The sequence below is a fragment of the Borostomias antarcticus genome (genome assembly GCF_949987555.1).
Source record: "Borostomias antarcticus genome assembly, chromosome: 7".
Classification (NCBI taxonomy): domain Eukaryota; kingdom Metazoa; phylum Chordata; class Actinopteri; order Stomiiformes; family Stomiidae; genus Borostomias; species Borostomias antarcticus.
In genome coordinates, this window is record NC_140240.1 from 10,000,810 (window position 1) to 10,021,724 (window position 20,915).

A 20,915-nucleotide genomic window follows, 5' to 3' on the forward strand; every position below is an offset into this window, starting at 1 on the left:
TATTTAAAGGCAGTGTCAGAGGTTCTTCTTTTCTTTTTCTTTTCTGTTTCCCGTTGCAGACGAGAGCACTTCCTGTCGAGTGGACATAGCCATCATTCAGAGGAGATTGCCTGTTTTACTCAAGTACCTTAACTCAGACACTGAGCGACAGCTGCAAGCACTTTACGCACTTCAGGCGCTGATCGTCACCCTCGAACAGCCGCCCAGTGAGTATACCTCCACCCTGGTCACCTCTAGACCAGACACCTCCACCCTGGTCACCTCTAGACCAGACACCTCCACCCTGGTCACCTCTAGAACAGACACCTCCACCCTGGTCACCTCTAGACCAGACACCTCCACCCTGGTCACCTCTAGAACAGACACCTCCACCCTGGTCACCTCTAGAACAGACACCTCCACCCTGGTCAACTCTAGACCAAACACCTCCACCCTGGTCACCTCTAGACCAGACACCTCCACCCTGGTCACCTCTAGACCAGACACCTCCACCCTGGTCACCTCTAGACCAGACACCTCCACCCTGGTCACCTCTAGACCAGACACCTCCACCCTGGTCACCTCTAGAACAGACACCTCCACCCTGGTCACCTCTAGAACAGACACCTCCACCCTGGTCACCTCTAGACCAGACACCTCCACCCTGGTCACCTCTAGACCAGACACCTCCACCCTGGTCACCTCTAGACCAGACACCTCCACCCTGGTCACCTCTAGAACAGACACCTCCACCCTGGTCACCTCTAGAACAGACACCTCCACCCTGGTCACCTCTAGAACAGACACCTCCACCCTGGTCACCTCTAGACCAGACACCTCCACCCTGGTCACCTCTAGACCAGACACCTCCACCCTGGTCACCTCTAGAACAGACACCTCCACCCTGGTCACCTCTAGAACAGACACCTCCACCCTGGTCACCTCTAGAACAGACACCTCCACCCTGGTCACCTCTAGACCAGACACCTTCACCCTGGTCACCTCTAGACCAGACACCTCCACCCTGGTCACCTCTAGACCAGACACCTCCACCCTGGTCACCTCTAGACCTGACACCTCCACCCTGGTCACCCCTAGACCAGACACCTCCACCCTGGTCACCTCTAGACCAGACACCTCCACCCTGGTCACCCCTAGAACAGACACTACCACCCTCTAGAGCAGATAATGTTTCCATGCCTGGCATTGATGCACTATGGAGAATCCATTTCACTTTGCAAGATTGTAATGGTGATCCTGTCCTCTTTTCTTCCTCTCTCCGTTCCTCTCTCTCTCTCTCTCCTCCTCCCCTCCTCTCCATCCTCCCTCCCTCCAGACCTGCTCCGGATGTTCTTCGACTGCCTCTACGACGAGGACGTGATCTCGGAGGACGCCTTCTACAAATGGGAGGTCAGCAAGGACCCGGCGGAGCAGCTGGGCAAGGGCGTGGCCCTCAAGTCCGTCACCGCCTTCTTCACCTGGCTGAGGGAGGCGGAGGAGGAGTCCGAGGACAATTGACCAGGGAGCAGGCAGCCGCTGGACGCCCCGGGACACGAGGCCAGCTGTTGCTACGTAGAAAAACAAAACAAAAACTCCACCCTGCTCCTCCTCACAGCAGAACAAACAAACAAACAGACATTCAAAGTGTGCGCAGGCAGGACGACTTGTTGACGGCTGGAATTTTTTTCTTGCGGTACGGTTCTGTGATGCACCGCCATTTTGAGTTTGAGAATTCCAACGGCGGAAGCACTAAATACATGTATTATACATAGAAAATATTTTTGTTTTAAATTTTAACTTACTTTTTTTTTGTTACTTTTTAAGAAGAGACTTAAAGATACATAGGTTCCGGACTCTTTAATTTATTATTTTTTTAAGGACTGCAAATACCGAAGTTTTATTTAACATTTGCAGATGCTCACAACAAGGAGATCATTGCTGACGATAGAAATAACAAGATTATTAATTCAATTATTAATGAAATCAATAATAATAATTGTGAAATAAATAGCTTCCCTGGATTCCAAGATGTTTGGTTGAAAACAGGGTAAAACAGTTATTTTGTGATGAAGGGGAAGGCGGAGAGGAAAGTGGTTGATGCACAGGGACAATGGACATCAAACGATGTCAGAGGTCAAAGGTTACCTTTGAGTAACCCCATCAAGTCCCTCTAACCAGGAAGTGATCATCTGCTTTGGCTTGCTCTATGTGATATGTACATATGCCTCAAGAGACTGAGAGGCAGAGGTATGCATTCATGAAGCAATGCACATCAGTCCACTAAAGAACTCTAAATGAACATGAATAAACAACAAACAACAACGACGAACAATAGATACAAATGAAAATGAGCAAAATGCAAGTTTAAAAAGCAAATGCCAGGGTTGCTGAACAGGAAGTGCTTGTAATCCTTCAAACCTACAGAGCAAATTAAAAGCTTGTAAATACATTAAAGACAAAAAAAGGTATTTAAAAAGAAAAAAAAAAAAAAATACAGAGGTGGTGGTTATTTTGTTGGGGCTTCCAGCAGTGTGTTGTGGATTTTCATTTTGTTTTCAGACTTTGGGGGTGTTGTGTCTGAGTTCTATGGTTCATTTCACATCTGTGGTAACGCTTTAGAGAGCTGGTGGAAGTTTTCACTTTTTAAGGCGTTTCACTGATGCTGTGTATTACCAAAGGAGGACAGGAAGGTGCCCTGGGCATTTCCAATCCTATCGTTTCAGATTTGTTCTTCCAAAGAAGAAATTATGCATTTTTAGAGAACAGAAACCAGGCTCTGTGAGCAGTGATGATGGGGCCCGATCAATGACTCATGTCTTAAGGCTGCAGTATGTACCATTTAAAACATTTAAATATTGCTGTATTGTTATTATAAATGGAGAGGGATACGTGATTGAGCTCCTGTGTGAAAACCATGTCTCTGCTACAGCAGTTATAATTATTATAATTTGTTGTCTGGTCGACACCAGAGCATATTTATAAAACATATAAAAAATAAAAAAGGCTTGGAGGCATGGCCACACCTGGTTCAAAGTGTGTGTGCTGAGAACCAGTCCGCAACATGGGGCTGGCATTCTTCTGTGGCCTTATGGGAACCCAAACCCACGAATGGTGAGAATGTAGCTGACTGAGCGATTCCCTCAGTGCTAGTTCTAGTAGCTCCTGACTGTCACAAGCAGGTCTACATTACACACCGCAGCTTTACTCAGCGGGAGCGGTCACAGTAATGGACTAATCGATGTTGTGATTGAATTATTGAGATGGCCCACGGATGAAGCAGCTCACCGCTGGCCCCTGTCCAAGTCAATGGTCTCATCAGTTGATTTTGATAGCCTAACATATCTCTGACATGATGATACACTTACATGTTTATTGTTTTCTATACGCAAATGCCACTTGGTTGAGTGTGAACAGTTTTGTGAAATTTGCATCACAATAATTGTCTTTGATAGAGCCTGCGATTTCATCAAGGAACAGGACAAGATGGTCTTGTGTCAGCTTGCAGGATGATTTGGTATCAACTGTTGATGAGAAGGATTCTCTAACTTATCAGTGGGCGTCCACAAACTGCCTGCCTGTATATCTGTCATCACAAATGGTGAATGTACTAGTATGCTTTAGAAATGCATATGTGCATTTGAGAGAAATTGCAGATATGGTGTATGTTAATTCTGTGTAAGTAGGCTAAAGCAGCCAAATGAAAGTCCTGTGCCCTTTGGAAAGGACCCTCGGTGTCAGATGGGACAGAGTTTAGTGAGTTATTGGTTGGTTCACCATACCAACCAATTATATAGACAATAACGTTACCGTCTTGCACTGTCACATGAACACAGCATACATCATCGATTAACCTCTTGGGTCAAAGAGGTTTTTATGAGAATGGCCAGTGTACTGTACATCCATCCTAATCAGCTAGGTGCAACTCTAGAGAATACGAAATGGGAAGCATGAAATATGCACACTGGAATATGTTCCCTTTTGGATTTATTATTGTGCAACGTTTCGACCAAGATGGTCTTTGTCAGCCATATGACCATCTTTGTCGGCACGCCAATAAATCCTCAAAGGGATTCTAGCTCTGGTATTATGTGGTTGCATGAGAATGGACTGTAAGTATCACTTAGTGCGACACTCACCATATGAAGTGTAGATCACATCCAGTGTTGCCCCTCTATGAGGGTAGGAGCTGTTGGCTCCCAAAAGTAGCTAGAAGTAGATGACGTAATCAACCAATTTGCATAATATGCAATTCTGAAAGGCAAAATGAATAGAAAAGGCTGACCAGGTAGTTTACAATCTAACTATTTACGTTTTTTTTTGTTGCCATATAACTATAACGTTAGCTTTTTTCTTCTCTTCTCATTTTTTTTTTAAACACATGCAGTGGCCTAATCAATGCAAACCTACAAACATAGTTTGTAGGTCTTGATTAGGCCACTGCATATGTGTAAAAAAAACAGAAGAGGAAGCTAACGTTATAGTTATTACATATTTGCTGCGGGGCTGCTAGTCAGATTGGCCGCTTTAGTGCTGTGCGAGTGTTGAGGAGGAGGAGACGGCAGCCCTCTCTTGAGCTCGGTTGTAACGTGAACCGAACGGAATATGTTAGATGCTTTTGCAGAGCTCTGTCAACACACCATTCCCCAAATGACCAGAAAAACTCGCTAGATTTGTCGCTAGTCGCTTTTGACGAATTAAGTTGCCAGGGGTGTCTGGAAAGTCGCCAGATATAGGGACAAGTCGCCAAGTTGGCAACACTGGTCAGATCACTAAGCATTTCATTGTTCCCATTTCCGGTAGCCTACGTATGACAAATAAGCTAGAATGAAAGAGAACCTAACTGCAACATGAAACGGTCTGAAAGCATGCAGGCATGGGTGAAATACATTTTGAGTGAATTAACCCCTTTAATGACATTGACACTGATGACGTTAACCTTCAAATCAAACGGTTAATGCTACTTGTATTCACATAAAGGTTTGGTTGTCAGACATTAGCGATCGAACAAAGAACACGAGAACACACCCGACGTGACCGCGACGCTGCTACGTGGACGTTCCAGGGGGAGGGGCACGTAAACAGCATTCTAAATAAAGAGGAGCAGCATAATATTCTACATCGTTTTTATTAGCCACTTAAAAAGGTAGGAGTTTTATTAATTGCAAATGATTCATCGTTGCACATTTCACCTAACGGCTACACGGTGGCCACAATGCATTGGTTGTATTCTTCAATGGAACTTTGTGTGTTTTACATTCGGAGCTTTTCGGCGCCATTACTGTGAAGAGTAAATGGACAAAATGGCCATATTCGAGTTATTCCCGAGAGACGTTTATCTTTCTCACACGAAATTAGAGATGGCTGCTTCCAATAATACTGTTACTTCTGCAAGATTCGTGAACATTAGTCAACTTATGGTACATTATATTCGAGTTGTATGCATTCAGCGGCTAATCATATAACGTTATTTGTTGCCATCCAGCTAGCCAATGTACGCGGCCATGCCATGATTGACGTTTGTCTTGCTAGCTTGAATTAAGCTGAGGCAGACCGGCGATCTACCGGGGTCCACTTTAGGTGTCTTTGCCTTACACTTGCAGAAGTGTTTACACAAAGTAACAATTCACGGCTGTGTAAAATAAGACCTATTTTTCTCCCCTTTTGCAACCCAGGTCGTTTGAGTCATGCCGATACGTCGTGTAGCTGGGACTCCGCCCCAGGAGACGGCCCCCTCAGCTGCACCCGAGGGAGGTGAGTTGAGACCCTCATGAACTCAGGGAGTAGCACGCGGCGTCTAATGTTACAGATGGATGGTTCATGGTAGTCTACTTCTGCCCATTGGGAATGCATGGAGTTAACGTCTTCCTTCATTGAAGATCAATGCATGATGGACTGGGTCCTTCCAACCTTATGCATAGGCACTGTATAAGTGGCAACGGTGTCATGCTCACGTATTGACTGACTGTATGTATGCATGCATGTCTCTCTCTCACCCTCCCCTCTGCCTGTCCTTCCAGAGCCCGATGCTAGCTCTGAGGAGTCTGCCTCTGTAGGAGGAGAGGAGCCGGACGCGGCAGCAGCTGCCCAGGCGCCCGCGGCCACGGAGGAGGACGCGCCCGTAGAGGAGGAGGCGGGCGAAGGACAACCGGAGGAGAACGGAGAGAAGGAGGAGGGGGAGGATGGAGAACAAGCCGACGAGTCGACCGGAGAGAAGAAGGAGAAGAAAGGGAAAGAGGCCGAGAAGAAAGAGTGAGTCGTTTGACCGTGTGACCAGTCGATCGACGGTGGGTTTCCACGCGTTCTGTGCGGTCTCTCGGCCTGGCCACCGCTGAGTTAATCCCTCGTCTCTCTTGTCCGCCCCCCCGCCCCCGTGTCTGTTGGCTTCAGAGAGAAGGACGAAGTGAAAGAGAAACCCAAGAAGCCGATGAAAAGGACCGTTCCTGCGTGGGCCACCCTGTCCGCCAGCAAGAAAGTGGTCATCACCAGCAAGTTTGCAGGGAACCAGCCCAAGGTGGACGACATCCTCTTTGAGGCTATTGAGGTCTGTGCCCCCGCTGGCCGTGAACACAGCTTGTGTCACCTCATTTCACACTTGCACACACACAGCTCCTCTGTGTCTATTCTCTCAGCCCAACACGTACCTCATATCCCTCTCTCTCTCCTTTCCGCAGTCCTGCAAAGAGAAGAGTGGTGCGTCTGCCCCCTCTGTGATGAAGTACATTGTGAAGAAGTACCCCAGCCTGGAGCTGGACAAGAGGAAATTCCTGCTGAAGAAGGCTCTGCAGAGGCAGGTGGAGAAAGGGACCATCAAACAGGTAGCGTCTCACCCTCAGCGCCACTCCCCACAGTTGCCTGATCACCATAGCTAGTTTCTATTCCCTTTCAGTGGAATTTTCCGTCAGTAGGGCAACAACTTGGTCCAAGTAAACTACCAGCGTTTCAGTGGCAAAAAAGACGGGAAAAAATCTGTGATGATAGTCAAACGCTAGCAAGTTGAAACTTTTCCAAATTGTCCAAATTTACTTTGAGACCTTGTTGTTCGGTGGTAGGATCTTTTTTTATTTACATCTCAACTGTTCTGTTTTTGAGAGGTTAAAGAAATAGCTTGTCACATTAGCTAGCTAGCACTGCTAATGTTCGCTAGCTTGGCGGTGTTATTACGTCCGGCAAACCGGACGTTGGGATGGACCAAAGTGGTGTTATTGTTTTGAATACGAACATTCCATGAAACGGTGTATAAAGACTTCTATCTAATCCCAATAGATGAATACCCACATCATCAGTGTGTTGTTTTGTAAGGATGTTGCTTTATTAGGCGGACCTATCAGACCATTAGTGTGTCACTGTATGTCTGGACAAGCTAGATGCGTCTTATTGCAGTGCTATATGTAGGGGTGTCTGTTGCCTTCCTGCCTAATGGTGCTGCCCACTTCTGTCTCCAACACAGCTCAAGGGTAAAGGATTCTCTGGAAGCTTCAAGATTGGGAGCCAGCCGCGTACACCAGCAGCTAAGGTAGGCCAGTTCACTCTCCGTTAGACCAGCGGCTGTGGCTCAGGAGGTAGAGCGGGTCATCCAATCACCGCAGGGTCAGCGGTTCGAATCCCGCCTCCTCCTGTCCATATGCCGAAGTGTGCTTGGGCAAGACACTGAACCCCAAATTGCTCCCAATGAGCAGGCTAGCACCTCGCATGGCAGCTGCCACCATTGGTGTGTGAATGAGAGGCCATTGTAAAGCGCTTTGGATAAAAGCGCTATATACGTGCGGTCCATGTACCATTTTACTATTTACCTGTAGCTAAGCTAGGCCAGTTCAGTCTCCGGTTTGTTATACCATTTTTATGATGCATTGTTCCTTAAAAGGTTTGAAAGTGTGCGTTGTGTTCCTTTGTGTTTAAATCCGTTTTTCTGAGTAGATGTGTTCTGGTAGAGGCCAGCAGCAGTGTCGGTGTCCCATCAGCCCCATAAATGATGTGGATGTTGTGTTTGGGTTTCTATCAGTCTTGATGGGTGACTGTGATTGTGACTGTGACGCTGTGATTGTGACGCTGTGATTGGTCAGAAGTCGGCGGTCACTCCGGGGATGAAGGCGGACACCCTGGGAGACGCCCTGCCCCTCATCATCACACGGCTGTGCGAGCCCAAAGAGGCGTCCTACATCCTCATCAAGAAATATGTGGAGCAGCACTTCCCCCAGTTCAACGTGGAGAACAGGTAAAGAAAGACCTGAATGTTCTGGAGGACCGGGGTTCAGCATTTAATTGCAACCAGAATCCTTCATTATCTGTGAGGATGGAGGATATAAACGAGGGTTGGGGTCAATCAAACTCAAAAGTGTGGAATTGTGGTTTTTGCGGTTTCTGAAATGGTGGGATTGGTCTGTTCCCAGGCCGGACATCCTAAAGGCTGCGCTGGTGAGAGCCGTGGAGAAGGGCCACTTGGAGCAGATCACTGGGAAAGGAGCTTCTGGAACCTTCCAGGTCAGTCCTCTCATTTAGTAGGAACACATGGATCAGTTGATCTCCTTCATCACTGGAATAGCATGACATTAGATCTGCACTGCCAAGTCCTAAGCTATTGTCCCTTAAGTGTGTCATGTAAATCTCTGATCTATCACTATTGGATAGGTGAAAGTATGTGCTTCTTGACAACATTTACCAATCCGGCCATGTCAGATCAGAGCATTTGCGTCAAGGTAAGGAGGTAGGAAGTGTGGCATTTTTTTGAGGATTCAAAGAGGGACTCTAGTCTCAGAACCTGCGTTTTCTCTGGTCTCAGAACCCGTATTTTCTCTCCGTCACATGGTCTCGGAACATCAGAACCTGCGTTCTCTCTAGTCTCAGAACCTCAGAACCTGCGTTCTCTCTAGTCTCAGAACCCGTGTTTTCTCTCCGTCACATGGTCTCGGAACGTCAGAACCTGCGTTCTTTCTAGTCTCAGAACCTCAGAACCTGCGTTCTCTCTAGTCTCAACCCGTGTTTTCTCTCCCGTCACATGGTCTCAGAACATCAGAACCCGTGTTCTCTCTCTGTCACAGCTGAAGCGCACTGGAGACAAGATCCTACTGAAGGGAGGGCCTCTTGACGACGCCATCCTCACCGCCATCACGGCCATGAACGAGCCCAAGACCTGCAGCATCACAACGCTCCGCAAGCACCTGGTCGAGACCAACAAGGACAGCGTGGAGTACCGCGTGGGTAAGGACACGCCCCCAGCCCTTCTCTGTGAGATGACAGGTGGTCATTAGTAGATCAGTCAGACTGTGTTTTGTTTTAAAGGGACAGTTCGCCCAAAATGCATCTTTACACTTCAGGTTGAGGTCTACCTACCAAGGCATGATTCATGAGTGTGTTGGATCAGACTCACACTGATTGGCCAGCCAGGATCTAATGATTGATAGGCTGGTCTGTATCAGGGGTCAGTCATATTGCATGCACGCCCTGTAACAATCCATTGGAAAACGGCGCATATTTGCCCACTAGATCAGTCCACTACGTCCAAACAAAGGCATTACTCGCCAAAGTATCGATGTCCAAGCTTTGGCATGGGTGTCACCTCACTTGGCGCCAGGTTCTCATGAATCATAAACGACAATAAACATACCGTTGCAACTGATTTATCATCGGTCGGAAAACCGCCAGCTCTCAAAGCTCTGCTGTTGCTGAGTATGCGCATGCGTCACACACACTCCAGTCCAGGGGGGAATGCCACAGGTGGCTTGGGGTACATCGGGTGTAGAGGTAGCAGCAGGCGCTACTGGTAGAAGAAGCAAATGTGACGCACGCACATAGCGAGAAAAGCAGAGCTCTGAGAGCTGGCAGTTTTCGGAGCGATGATAAATTAGATGCAAAAGTGTGTGTCATTTCTGATACGCGTGCTGTTTTCCAGTGGACCATTAGAGGGCTCCTTATGCACGCAGTGTAACTGAGCACTGATGCCCGTTGAGGTTGAACCAAGAGAGCTGTCAGTCTTTCCCTGTTACTGATGCCACTGTCCTGCCTCCCTCCAGTCAACACCCTGAAGAAGACCCTGCAGAAGTGCAAGATGATGGGCTGGATGGAGCAGATCACTGGAAACGGACTCACTGGGACCTACCAGCTCTCCTACCCTTACTACCCCAGGTAAGGAACAGCTAGCGTTACTAACCCAGGTAATGAAGTGTGTGTGTGGACACCTCATTCAATATTTTTTCTTTATTTTTATTTTCTACATTGTAGATTAATACTGAATACATCAGAACTATGAAGGAACACATGGAATTGCGTAGTAAACAACAAAGTGTTAAAAAATGTTCTGTATTTTTTGTTTCTTCAAAGCAGCCACCTTTTGCTTTGATGACAGCTTTGCACACTCTTGGCGTTCTCTCAATCAGCCTCATGAGGTTGTTACCTGGGATGGTTCTCCAACAGTCTTGAAGGAGTTCAGAGGTGCTGAGCACTGGCTGAGCCGTTTTACTTTCACCCTGCGGGCTAACTCATCCATTACTACTGTTCTTTCCCCCTCTACTCTCCCCCCCTCTACTCTCCCCCCCTCTACTCTCCCCCCCTCTATTCTCCCCCTCTCTATTCTCCCCCTCTCTATTCTCCCCCCTCTCTACTCTCCCCTCTCTCCCCTCTCTCCCCTCTCTCTCCCCTCTACTCTCCCCTCTCCCCCCTCTACTCTCCCCCCTCTACTCTCCCCTCTCTCCCCCCTCTACTCTCCCCTCTCTCCCCCCTCTACTCTCCCTCCTCTACTCTCCCCCCTCTACTCTCCCTCCTCTACTCTCCCTCCTCTACTCTCCCTCCTCTACTCTCCCCCCTCTACTCTCCCCTCTCCCCCCTCTACTCTCCCCCCTCTACTCTCCCCCCTCTACTCTCCCCTCTACTCTCCCCTCTCCCCCCTCTACTCTCCCCTCTCCCCCCTCTACTCTCCCCTCTCTCCCCCTCTACTCTCCCCTCTCCCCCCTCTACTCTCCCCTCTCTCCCCCCTCTACTCTCCCCTCTCTCCCCCCTCTACTCTCCCCTCTCTCCCCTCTCTACTCTCCCCTCTCTACTCTCCCCTCTTCTCTCCCCCTCTCTACTCTCCCCCCTCTACTCTCCCCCCTCTACTCTCCCCTCTCCCCCCTCTACTCTCCCCTCTCTCCCCCCTCTACTCTCCCCTCTCTCCCCTCTACTCTCCCCCCTCTACTCTCCCCTCTCTCCCCCCTCTACTCTCCCCTCTCTCCCCTCTCTACTCTCCCCCCTCTACTCTCCCCTCTCTCCCCCCTCTACTCTCCCCTCTCTCCCCCCTCTACTCTCCCCTCTCTCCCCTCTCTCCCCTCTACTCTCCCCTCTCTCCCCCCTCTACTCTCCCCTCTCTACTCTCCCCTCTCTACTCTCCCCTCTCTACTCTCCCCTCTCTACTCTCCCCTCTCTACTCTCCCCCCTCTACTCTCCCCTCTCTCCCCTCTACTCTCCCCTCTCTCCCCCCTCTACTCTCCCCTCTCTCCCCCCTCTACTCTCCCCTCTCTCCCCCCTCTACTCTCCCCTCTCTCCCCCCTCTACTCTCCCCTCTCTACTCTCCCCTCTCTACTCTCCCCTCTCTACTCTCCCCTCTCTACTCTCCGCCCTCTTCTCTCCCCCCTCTTCTCTCCCCCTCTCTACTCTCCCCCCTCTACTCTCCCCCCTCTACTCTCCCCCCTCTACTCTCCCCTCTCTACTCTCCCCTCTCTACTCTCCCCCCTCTACTCTCCCCTCTCCGCCCTCTACTCTCTCCCCTCTCTCCCCCCTCTACTCTCCCCTCTACTCTCCCCTCTCTCCCCCCTCTACTCTCCCCCCTCTACTCTCTCCCCTCTACTCTCCCCTCTCTCCCCCCTCTACTCTCCCCCCTCTACTCTCCCCCCTCTACTCTCCCCTCTCTACTCTCCCCTCTCTACTCTCCCCTCCCCCCTCTACTCTCCCCCCTCTACTCTCCCCTCTCTCTCCCCCCTCTACTCTTCCCCCCCCTCTACTCTCCCCCCTCTCTCCCCAACAGCCCGGCTGTCCTTTTCCCAGACAAACACAAAGAGAGTAAGAAGCTGGCGGAGAAGGAGGCAGAGAAGCCCAAACGGAAGCGGAGGGCGGGCTGGTCTGACGAGTCCTCGGAGGAGGAAGAGGAGGAGACGGATGACTCAGAGGACGAGGATGAGGAGTCGGAGGATGACGAACCGCCCCCTCCTAAGAGGTGGGTCTGTCGGCCGATCAACTGAAGTCCTGTAACGTAATGAGGTTGCTGTCGTGGGGGGCGAATGTGCATATCTGCCTTTTCTACATGGGGGGGGGGGGGGGGGGAGAGCTTGGTGACCACGGCCTTAAGGTTTCCTGTGCATGCTCACATTATCTGACATGATGGTATGTAATTAATGGTCATGTTCCGTGTTTGTATGGTGGAGAAACTCTGGTAACTGTGTGTTTGCTCAATGCTGAACCTCAGGAAAGCGGTGAAGAAGCCTCCCACTAAAGCGCGCCGGCCCCCGCCCAGCAAGAAGTCGCGGCCGGCCAGTCAGTCGAAGGCCAAGGGCAAGAGACGCGCTCCGGCGAAGAAGACCGCCCCCCCGGCCAAGAAACCAGCGGCGCCGGTCAGGAAGGCGGCCCCGCCCCCGGCCAAAAAACCAGTCACCCCGGCAAAGAAACCCGCAGCTGCCAGCAAACCCACCCCTTCCAAGAAGGCTGCACCCCCACCCCCACCGCCGCCACCGCCAGTTAAAGTCACACCCGTGAAGAAAGCGGCTCCGGCCAGCAAGCCTAAAACGCCCGTCGTCAAAAAGCTGACCAGCAGGGCGTCCAAGCGGCCCGCGCCCAAAAAGCTGTCCCCCGCCAAGCCAGCGGCGAAGTCACCGGTGAAGGCCAAGCCAGCAGCTCGCAAGTCCGCCCGCGGCAGGAAGTGACCTCAGCCCGCGCCGTCGGTGGAAACGCTCTGAATACGGTCATTCTCAGCCTCTCATCGTTTCATCGTTCTCTTTCTACGTCATTTTGTTATTTTTCCTCCTGGAGGCTCTAGAAATCTTTGTAGGATAGGGATGATGTGACTGTTATCGGTTAAAAGTCAAGTTTTCCCTATTATGGAGAGCTTTTTTTGTCTTTTTCTTGGAACCCATGTTTTAAATGCCGTTGTGTAGAAAGGCTCTGTTCAGGTTTTGTCTCGCTCACTCGTCCATGTTCCCTCTCCCCCGCTCTGCTGGTCCGTGTGTAGGCAGGTCCCACGTATTCTACTAGAATCAAACTGGCTCTTCTTTCATGCTGCATTCTAATCTACTCTCCCAAACGTGGTAGCGGCACACATTCCCTGTATCCAGCACAGTAGATCAAACGCTCGCTCCCTCCCTGGCCCCAAGGACTGCTGAATAACAGCGGGGATTTGTCAACTCTTCTGCATAACGTGTAAGACGGGACGTGAACTGTTCTGCGAGCCTCTCTGTGGGTCAAGGCTCTGCTGGCGTTCAGGTTCATGGCCATGGACCGTAACTTTCCATTTTAATACGTTCTAAAATGTTCTGGATTGAATATTTATTTGAGTGGAATTAAATTTTCCCAAAACAGACCGACCACAGCTGATTTCAGGAAGCACAGTGTTTTTTATCATTTACAGCGGTTCTGTATACCTACTTGCAGGGAAAAAATGTCCTTATTTTCATGTGTGAAAATGGTAACATCGAATTTAATTGGTTGTATTGTGTTATACTCTAAAACGGATCTACAGAGATTTACATTCGGTGTTGGTGCCTGTGGATCAGACGGGCACCTTTGGTCGGAAGGAGGGTCGCTCATACATACTGTACCTTGGTCTCTGCATGTCCAGTCTCCTTATGTCGTTATGCTTTTCTCAGTCATTAATAAAATGGCTATATTTGTACTCAACTACTTGTCCTTCATTCTTTGTTATCTACCATGGGGAAACTGACAGGCTATGTATGTTTGAATTGTTGAACTATTATCCATCCATCCAACTATTAGCCATCTGTGATCTAGGGCCTGTTTCATTTAACACCTGAAATCTCCCAGTGCATATGATGTGGCATAGATGGGTACACAATGCTGGATTTATACCAGGGGAATTGTATAAGATAAGCTTGGATTTATAGCAGGGGAATTGAACAAGAGGACACGCTTCAGGAAGCGGGAGTGCAGGTGGGAACTCGGGTGGGAAGGACAAGTCAATGCCGCTATTGCGTAATCTGCTCAGGAATGCGAGGGGGTGGAAGAACTCTTTGGAGGTAACTAGCTGCCAACCCTCCCCATAGTGTTAAGTCGAATTTCCATTGTTTACATAAAACAAACTATCAAACATACTGGAATCTCACAGTTGTAGTCCCACTATTGTCTATTAAAGCACCGTCACGCAGGCACACTCACCGGTGGATCGCCGAATTAAATTGAGAGCAAGACGCGCAGTGGGCGTGAAGTAGATAAGGTGTGTCAAACAGAAACTGTTCGGGAAATCTACGTTGGGAGATCAGTGCTTCTTGGCACTCCGGGCTGTGAGGGGATTCAAGCTGAGCGGCAGTGTGGTGCGGAAAGACTGCTGTTGGACATAAAGTAAGCTGTTTTTTATGTTCTTGAACAAAATGATAACCGTTTCGTCTCAGTCCAGTTTAGGATGGTTGAATGTCACTTGTGCGCGGTACCCTGTGCGGTCAGCGTAGGGAACTCCAGCTCCACCCGCGTTTTCGCCTTTCCAGCCCTCGTGTTTTGAAGTCGCGAAAACATACCCGAGATTAACTGAGTAGCCTAGATGTCAAATGGCTATATAATTTGAGGAATGCGGATATTCCATTGAATGATAATATTATTGTTGCTGATATAGACAAGTTGGAAGCTTCACTTGTTTGTAAGCTGCTCATGAAAATGAACTGTAGTGATTAGGACAGGTGGTTGGGACCTGTCTATGACAGTAGGAAGCTGCCTATGATAACCACAGCTTGTTAAAAGTTCTCAGACCTCCCTTTCCAGCTACTTTTAGACTATGCAACTTTGGGCTTTTCTGCAAAGCACTGCAGAACAGCACGGAGAGAGACAGATGTTACCCGACTGTGTCACTTTCTAGTCCCCAGCACGGAGCGCGGGCAGACTCGTCCTGTCCAGACACAGACACAGCCGTTCCAGAGAGAGGAGGATGGGGGAAGCAGCTGTCAGAGAGGACGGGACAGTGACCAGATCTGCCGAGGTAGGATCTAACACACCACAGCCATCTCTCCCATCATATCTTCATGATGAATTCACTGGTTTAAGGTCTAGTTGGATGACGAATGCCATAGCAGTGGCTCATATCAGGGTTGGGAAGTACACAAGCTTAATCATTAACAGATCTCGTTCACATTGTTTAAAGTGTGCTATTTTGGCCTTAGCCAGTGTCTCCCTCTCTCTCTCCCTTGTTTGTGAAGTATGTGGGCTCCTTCCCCGTGGAGGATTGCTGTTTGGACGATCAGATTCAGAGACTGCACACGCAGCTTAAGTCCCTCAAGGTACTGTGCTCCACCTCGAAGAATACAAAAAAAACAGAAAACATTGCGATAAGTCATGACGGCTCATGTCTTCTGAGTGCACAGTGGTGTAGTGGAGGGTATGTCCACTTCTTTATCTATGGACCCACTATACTTACATCTTTAAACACCACTACATCTTTAAACACCACTACACCCCTGTGAGTGGGGTATATGGCGCTCACCTCACAGGTGAAAACCCTGCATGTTTCCTTGTCTTATTGCCCTCAGACATGCAGGAAGAGGCGGAGGTCTGTGTCTCTGAAGTTCTCCATCAAAGGTGTGAAGATTTACGACGAGGATGAGACGGTAAGGTGCTACAAACCCACAAGCCTCTGGTGTTTGGATGAGGCATTTGTGTCTAATCTCTGGGAGCGTTGACGGTTTATTTACAGAAAACTAGCCCATGGTTCCGCCTTTGTCAGGGTCTCAGCTTACTGTGTGTGTGTGTGTGTGTGTGTGTGTGTGTGTGTGTGTGTGTGTGTGTGTGTGTGTGTGTGTGTGTGTGTGTGTGTGTGTGTGTGTGTGTGTGTGTGTGTGTGTGTGTGTAGACTCTCTTGATGGCCCACGCTCTGCACAGGGTGTCCCTCTCCACCGCCCGCCCCTCGGACGCCCAGTTCGCCTTTGTCTCCCACAACCCCGGCAGCCCTGACGCCCAGCTCTACTGTCACCTGTTCAAGGCCAGGCACGCTAGAGCGGTAGGAGACAACACACACTAGGGGTTCACAACTATTTCAGTTCCATGCCTTTCTCTATCCTTTGATGATGGCAGTTTAAATTCCTCTGCATGGGAGCGGTCTCTTCAGTCGACTCACATTGTTGTTTACGTCTCCTCCCATGTCTAATTGTCCCTTTGTGGTTTTGAGCGTTCTCCCTCTCTCTCTACCTCTCTCTCCTCCTCATCCCCTCTCTCTCTCCCTCTCTGTATCTCTGTATCTATCTATCTATCTATCTATCTATCTATCTATCTATCTATCTATCTATCTATCTATCTATCTATCTATCTATCTATCTATCTACTTCCCTCCCTCTCTCTCTCTCTCTATATATATATATATATATATCCCTCTTCCTCTCCCTCTCTCTCTCTTTTCCTCTCCCTCTATCTTCCTCCTCTCTCCCTCTATCTCTCTCTCTCTTTTCCTCTCTTTCTCTCTCTCTCTCCCTCTATCTCTCTTTTTCTCTCCTCTCTCTCTCCTTCTCTATCTCTCTCTCCCTCCCTCTCTCTCTCAGGCCCAGTTTCTGAACCTGCTGCTGTGCCGGTGTTTCCAGCTGTCTTACCTGGAGAAGCACCCGGAGGAGGCTGAGGGAGTCCAGGGGGGGTCTGTGGGCCCCCTGCCCCGCCGCTGCCCCTCCCTCCTCAACCACGGCTTCCCCCTCAGCGTCAGCGCCCTGGTCTCCTTCAGACGAGCCCCCACCCAGGGCCTACTGCCCGGGGAGAAGGTCAGAACAGACCCAGGCCTCTCTGGGTCTGGGTCACTAACCAGCCTGCTCCAAGACTGACTTAGCTCTGCTGTAGAGAGGAAACCCAAAATGTGTCAGAGTGACATTTCAAGCGCCGTGCTCTTCACCAGGCGGAGAAACGTCTCGCTGACACAATTTTGGTTCAATTAACTAGTGAGACCGGAGCCCGGCGGTGTGCAAGACTACGGTACTGTTCACCCCGGGCTCAGCAGCTGCCCTATTCGGACGTGGATGCGCGCGTTTCCACCCACTCGTTGTTGACTTAGATCCGCTCACGTAGAAATAATGGAATCGCTGATTATCCCGGAGTTTACTTTGGACCTTGTCCCCCGTATCATTTTGCGAGCATCGCTAACAGGCTTAGATTATAAACCTGAACGTTCGATAGCCTCTGGCTGTGGGGTAGGTGGGTTTATCCGCCATCTTGTCTCGACCACAGGTGTTCCCGAAACCCCCTGAGGAGCATCCGAGCGGCCAGGAGGACGTCTTCGCCTCCGTCCCCTCGCTGGTGCGCAGCAAGGCCATCCGCAACAAAGTCCTGCGCTCGGGCGCGTACCGCTCCTTCACCTTCACGCCCCTGAAGCAGCGCCTGGCGCAGGAGCGCCTCAACTCGCCGCAAGGTGGGCCGGCCGTGCAGAGGGCGCTCTCGAGGTTCAAAGAGCTCATTAGGTAGGCCGGTGCGCATACTGTGACTCGCTGTGACATCACGGGCTCTCGGTGTGACATCACGGGCTCTGGTTCACCGTCTGTCGGGGTGTCAGGTCAGTTACGTACCCCCCGTGCTAAGGGGAGGAGTGTCTATGAAGGGTGTGTTTCACTCACAGGGGAGGGGTGTTTATGAAAGAGTTTCACCATACTGTAGTTGTCACTGGCCTCATTCCTTCTAACATGCACATGTTTGAACGTGAAGAAGCTTCGGCTTTTGTTTTTATTGCCCTCAAACGTTCATCTGGGCTTATTCAGTTCACTGTATGCACTATTTTCACCACAACTTGAGCTGGATATTGTCCAAAACAAACGAGCCTGCTAAGAATCCCCCCCGAGGGACATGGAGGAATGTGATGGTCTCTGCAGACTCTGATCTTGTGATCTTGTGTGTGTGTGTGTGTGTGTGCGTGTGTGCGCGTGTGTGTGCGTGTGTGTGTGTGCGCGAAACAGGAAAGTTGCAGGACAAAAAGCTGCCGTTGCAGAGAGCCCGGGCCCCCAGCCTAGCAGAGACAGAAGAAGCTCTGGCACAGGCAGTGTGGTGCTGGGCTGGCATCGCCACGTGAGTGAACCCTCTCTACCCGACGTGACGCCACCCGGCCAAGTCCCTTCCTTATGTGCACCTTAAGCTTTCTCTCATCGATTCGAAACAGATTCACTCTCCTCGCCCCATCCCAAATCAAAACCCGTAAGCCCCGTTCTCTACGGACCCGTGGAGGTCTGAGGAGATTTGATTTGAGAGCTGTAAACGAGCAACAGTACTGTAACTCTGATTTTCCCCCTCTGTGGGAGTGCGGTTCGGCAGGCTCACCGAGTCCCCGTCTGGTTGTTGTGTTTCAGTGACAGCAGCTCCTCCCTGCTGTCCGAGGACGTGCTGGGTTCCTTCCTCCTGTGTCCTCATCCCAAGAGGCCGAGCTGCGGCTCCCTCATCATCCGTCTGCCGTCCGGCCTGGTCACCCACCTCCTAGAGAACACCCCCAACGGGAGGTTCCACCTCGAGGTGCGGTCTCTCTTTCCGTCTTCGACAATCTCATCGTAACCATACTGCGGTATTGACTGGTGTTTTTGTGTTCTTCCTTTGCTAGAACGGCTACACAGAGTTCAGCTCCCTCGCCACCTTGATCGAGCACCACACGGAGCTGAAGGGGGAGCTGGGCTGTCGTCTGAGCTGCGCACGTGTGAACCACTGCTACGAATGGGAGGAGAACCCTGGGAAGAAGGCCCAGGCCTTCAGGCCGCCTGTAAGCCTGAAGAGAAAAGTTGCTAAAACTACCCAGAGAAAGCAATGGGTGTAATTTTTACCCTCCTTTTATTTCACGTCAGATTATATCTCTTTCACTTACTTTTCCGGCAACACTATACATTTTTTTGGAGGCCTAAGATGGTGTACAAACACAAACAAAATGTCAACTGTAACTTGGTTGATGTCCTAAAACTGAGTAAGGGTTACTGGCTAGCTCAGTGTCTGCTGATTGCTAGTTGCATTTATAGATGACCGTTAAGGTGACCCTCCGAATAAGGTCTTGCCCCTAATTTTTTCACTCGGAGCACTTTGGTTGTTGTCCAGAGATTATTATATGGGTGAAAAAATAAACCTGCTGGATGTGAAGTGATCATGTTGTTAGGTACAATATTGTGTTGTGTTGCACTTAATGTGGGTATACCTTTCTGTAAACGTGTAGACTACATGTAGCTTGAGAAACACTCTCACTTTGCATTTTAGCTGCTTTTAAAAAGTAACATTTGTGTATTGACTTTAATACAGAGTCTTTTTATTAATATTTTTTATCCAAGATGCAGTATTGGCTCTCACAGATGGCGGATATATTCCAATAGACTGGGAATACACAGTGGTGGTGACGGGAATATGTTTTAGTGGTGGTGGGTTCTTTTTCTTTTTTCACTTCCACTGCTGGATCAAGGTCAAATGTTTTCTTTATCTAATGATGTAATTTCAAAATTATGTATACACACTTGCCATACTACGGTACTTTATTGTGTAATCTTTTGATAATATGGATTGCATACAACTGCCTACATAAATATCTAGATATTTCATCTGTGTCTTAATTTTGTGGAAATCAATAGATTTATATTAGGGCCTGCTTAATGCTGACAAGAAACTTCTCTCTTCATTTTTAGAAAACATTTGCTTATGAACCATGCTGGATTGGTCCAGTTCCTGTCAGGAATTTCAGTGTCCATATGCGAGTCATTCCTCCAAACCGGTACAATTTGGACTTTGGCATTCTCAAGTTTTTTTGAGAATACATATTCATTATCTGAATACTTCACAACTTTAAGAACATATTCCCACCTCAAGTAGCAAATCCCAATTATTATTGGTCATTATTGTATGATGTGTATTTTTCAGTATCTGTATTCTTAGTGTTTAACAGCGGCATCTCTTGCTAATGTTGTTCACAATGTTACTGTACTTAAAGACACACTCAGCTAATAATACAATGCATTCCCTGCTGGAAAAAGGCTCCTTGATCGTTTTAAGTGGTTTCAGGCTGGTTTAGCTGGTTGAACAGTCTGGTCAAGCTGGATGGATACCTGGGTCAGGCCAGGCCTAGCCAGGGTAAGCTGGTCACTATAGCTGGTCAGGCTGTTTACCTAGCCAGGGTAAGCTGGTCACTAGCTGGTGAGGCTGGTAACAGCCAGGTTAAGCTGGTCACTAGCTGGTCAGGCTGGTCTCCTAGTCAGAATGGTCAAGCGGCTAACTAGAGACTCCAGAGAGACTTTATACACCTGAAGGGACAGACGTTCAGCCACAAATGTTGACACACTCCGCTTTAGGTGCAGTAGGCTGATTGGAGGACGTTCATGTAATGCCCCAGCTGCCATGCTCTAAGGTTGGGAGACCTTGATGTGCTACAGACATTTTACTATTACAGAGACATTTTATTATTATTATTATTATTATTAGTAGTAGTAGTAGTAGTAGTAGTGGTGGTAGTAGTAGTATTACTGTATAGGCCTACATAATAAACTGGCTGTGATTCTTGACACGTTTCACTCATGACGTAGCCTGACAGCTGAAGTTTATGTGTGGTTGCTAAGCAACATGGAACGCCGTGGGAGCAGAAAGGGACCGCGGATGATGAAGGTGTTGACTTAACCTCGCTTCTCTATCGGCATGAGTTCATTTATTCACCTATAAACTGTCATCCGCTAATGTTGTAGGTTTTTAGAGCAAATGGACGATGGTTGTAAAGTCGAGGATGACTGCAGTCGAGCTGTCGGTCTGATATTGCGAGCTAGAAGCTACTTTTCCAGGCTCGGTCTCTT

The 20,915-nt window shown here is 49.2% G+C and overlaps 3 protein-coding genes across 6 annotated transcripts in view; all 3 read left to right on the plus strand.

The window, feature by feature from the left end:
• Positions 1 to 2,203, plus strand: part of eif4g3a (eukaryotic translation initiation factor 4 gamma, 3a) — a 64,921-nt gene extending 62,718 nt beyond the window's left edge. For all 4 annotated transcript variants that reach the window (XM_084440822.1, XM_084440824.1, XM_084440823.1 and 1 more), the window contains exons 34-35: positions 60 to 206; positions 1,316 to 2,203. In XM_084440822.1, the coding sequence (XP_084296948.1) occupies positions 60 to 206; positions 1,316 to 1,497 (329 nt within the window). In that variant the 3' untranslated portion in view covers positions 1,498 to 2,203. The remainder of the gene's footprint in view (positions 1 to 59; positions 207 to 1,315) is intronic.
• A 2,839-nt stretch (positions 2,204 to 5,042) lies between these two features.
• On the plus strand, positions 5,043 to 13,820 carry hp1bp3 (heterochromatin protein 1, binding protein 3). The gene is made up of 12 exons (XM_084441221.1): positions 5,043 to 5,122; positions 5,652 to 5,730; positions 5,997 to 6,228; positions 6,367 to 6,520; positions 6,651 to 6,794; positions 7,427 to 7,492; positions 8,040 to 8,191; positions 8,367 to 8,457; positions 9,015 to 9,174; positions 9,987 to 10,098; positions 11,969 to 12,157; positions 12,407 to 13,820. Exons 2-12 carry the CDS (start codon positions 5,664 to 5,666, stop codon positions 12,858 to 12,860), a joined length of 1,821 nt encoding a protein of 606 aa, XP_084297347.1. The 5' UTR covers positions 5,043 to 5,122; positions 5,652 to 5,663; the 3' UTR covers positions 12,861 to 13,820.
• Positions 13,821 to 14,355: 535 nt separating this feature from the next.
• On the plus strand, positions 14,356 to 19,597 carry sh2d5 (SH2 domain containing 5). The gene is made up of 10 exons (XM_084441187.1): positions 14,356 to 14,508; positions 15,017 to 15,136; positions 15,354 to 15,434; positions 15,684 to 15,761; positions 16,004 to 16,150; positions 16,686 to 16,895; positions 17,356 to 17,536; positions 18,075 to 18,183; positions 18,462 to 18,621; positions 18,707 to 19,597. The coding sequence occupies exons 2-10, from the start codon at positions 15,086 to 15,088 to the stop codon at positions 18,914 to 18,916; spliced, it is 1,227 nt and encodes a 408-aa protein (XP_084297313.1). The 5' UTR covers positions 14,356 to 14,508; positions 15,017 to 15,085; the 3' UTR covers positions 18,917 to 19,597.
• The last annotated feature ends 1,318 nt before the right edge of the window (positions 19,598 to 20,915 follow it).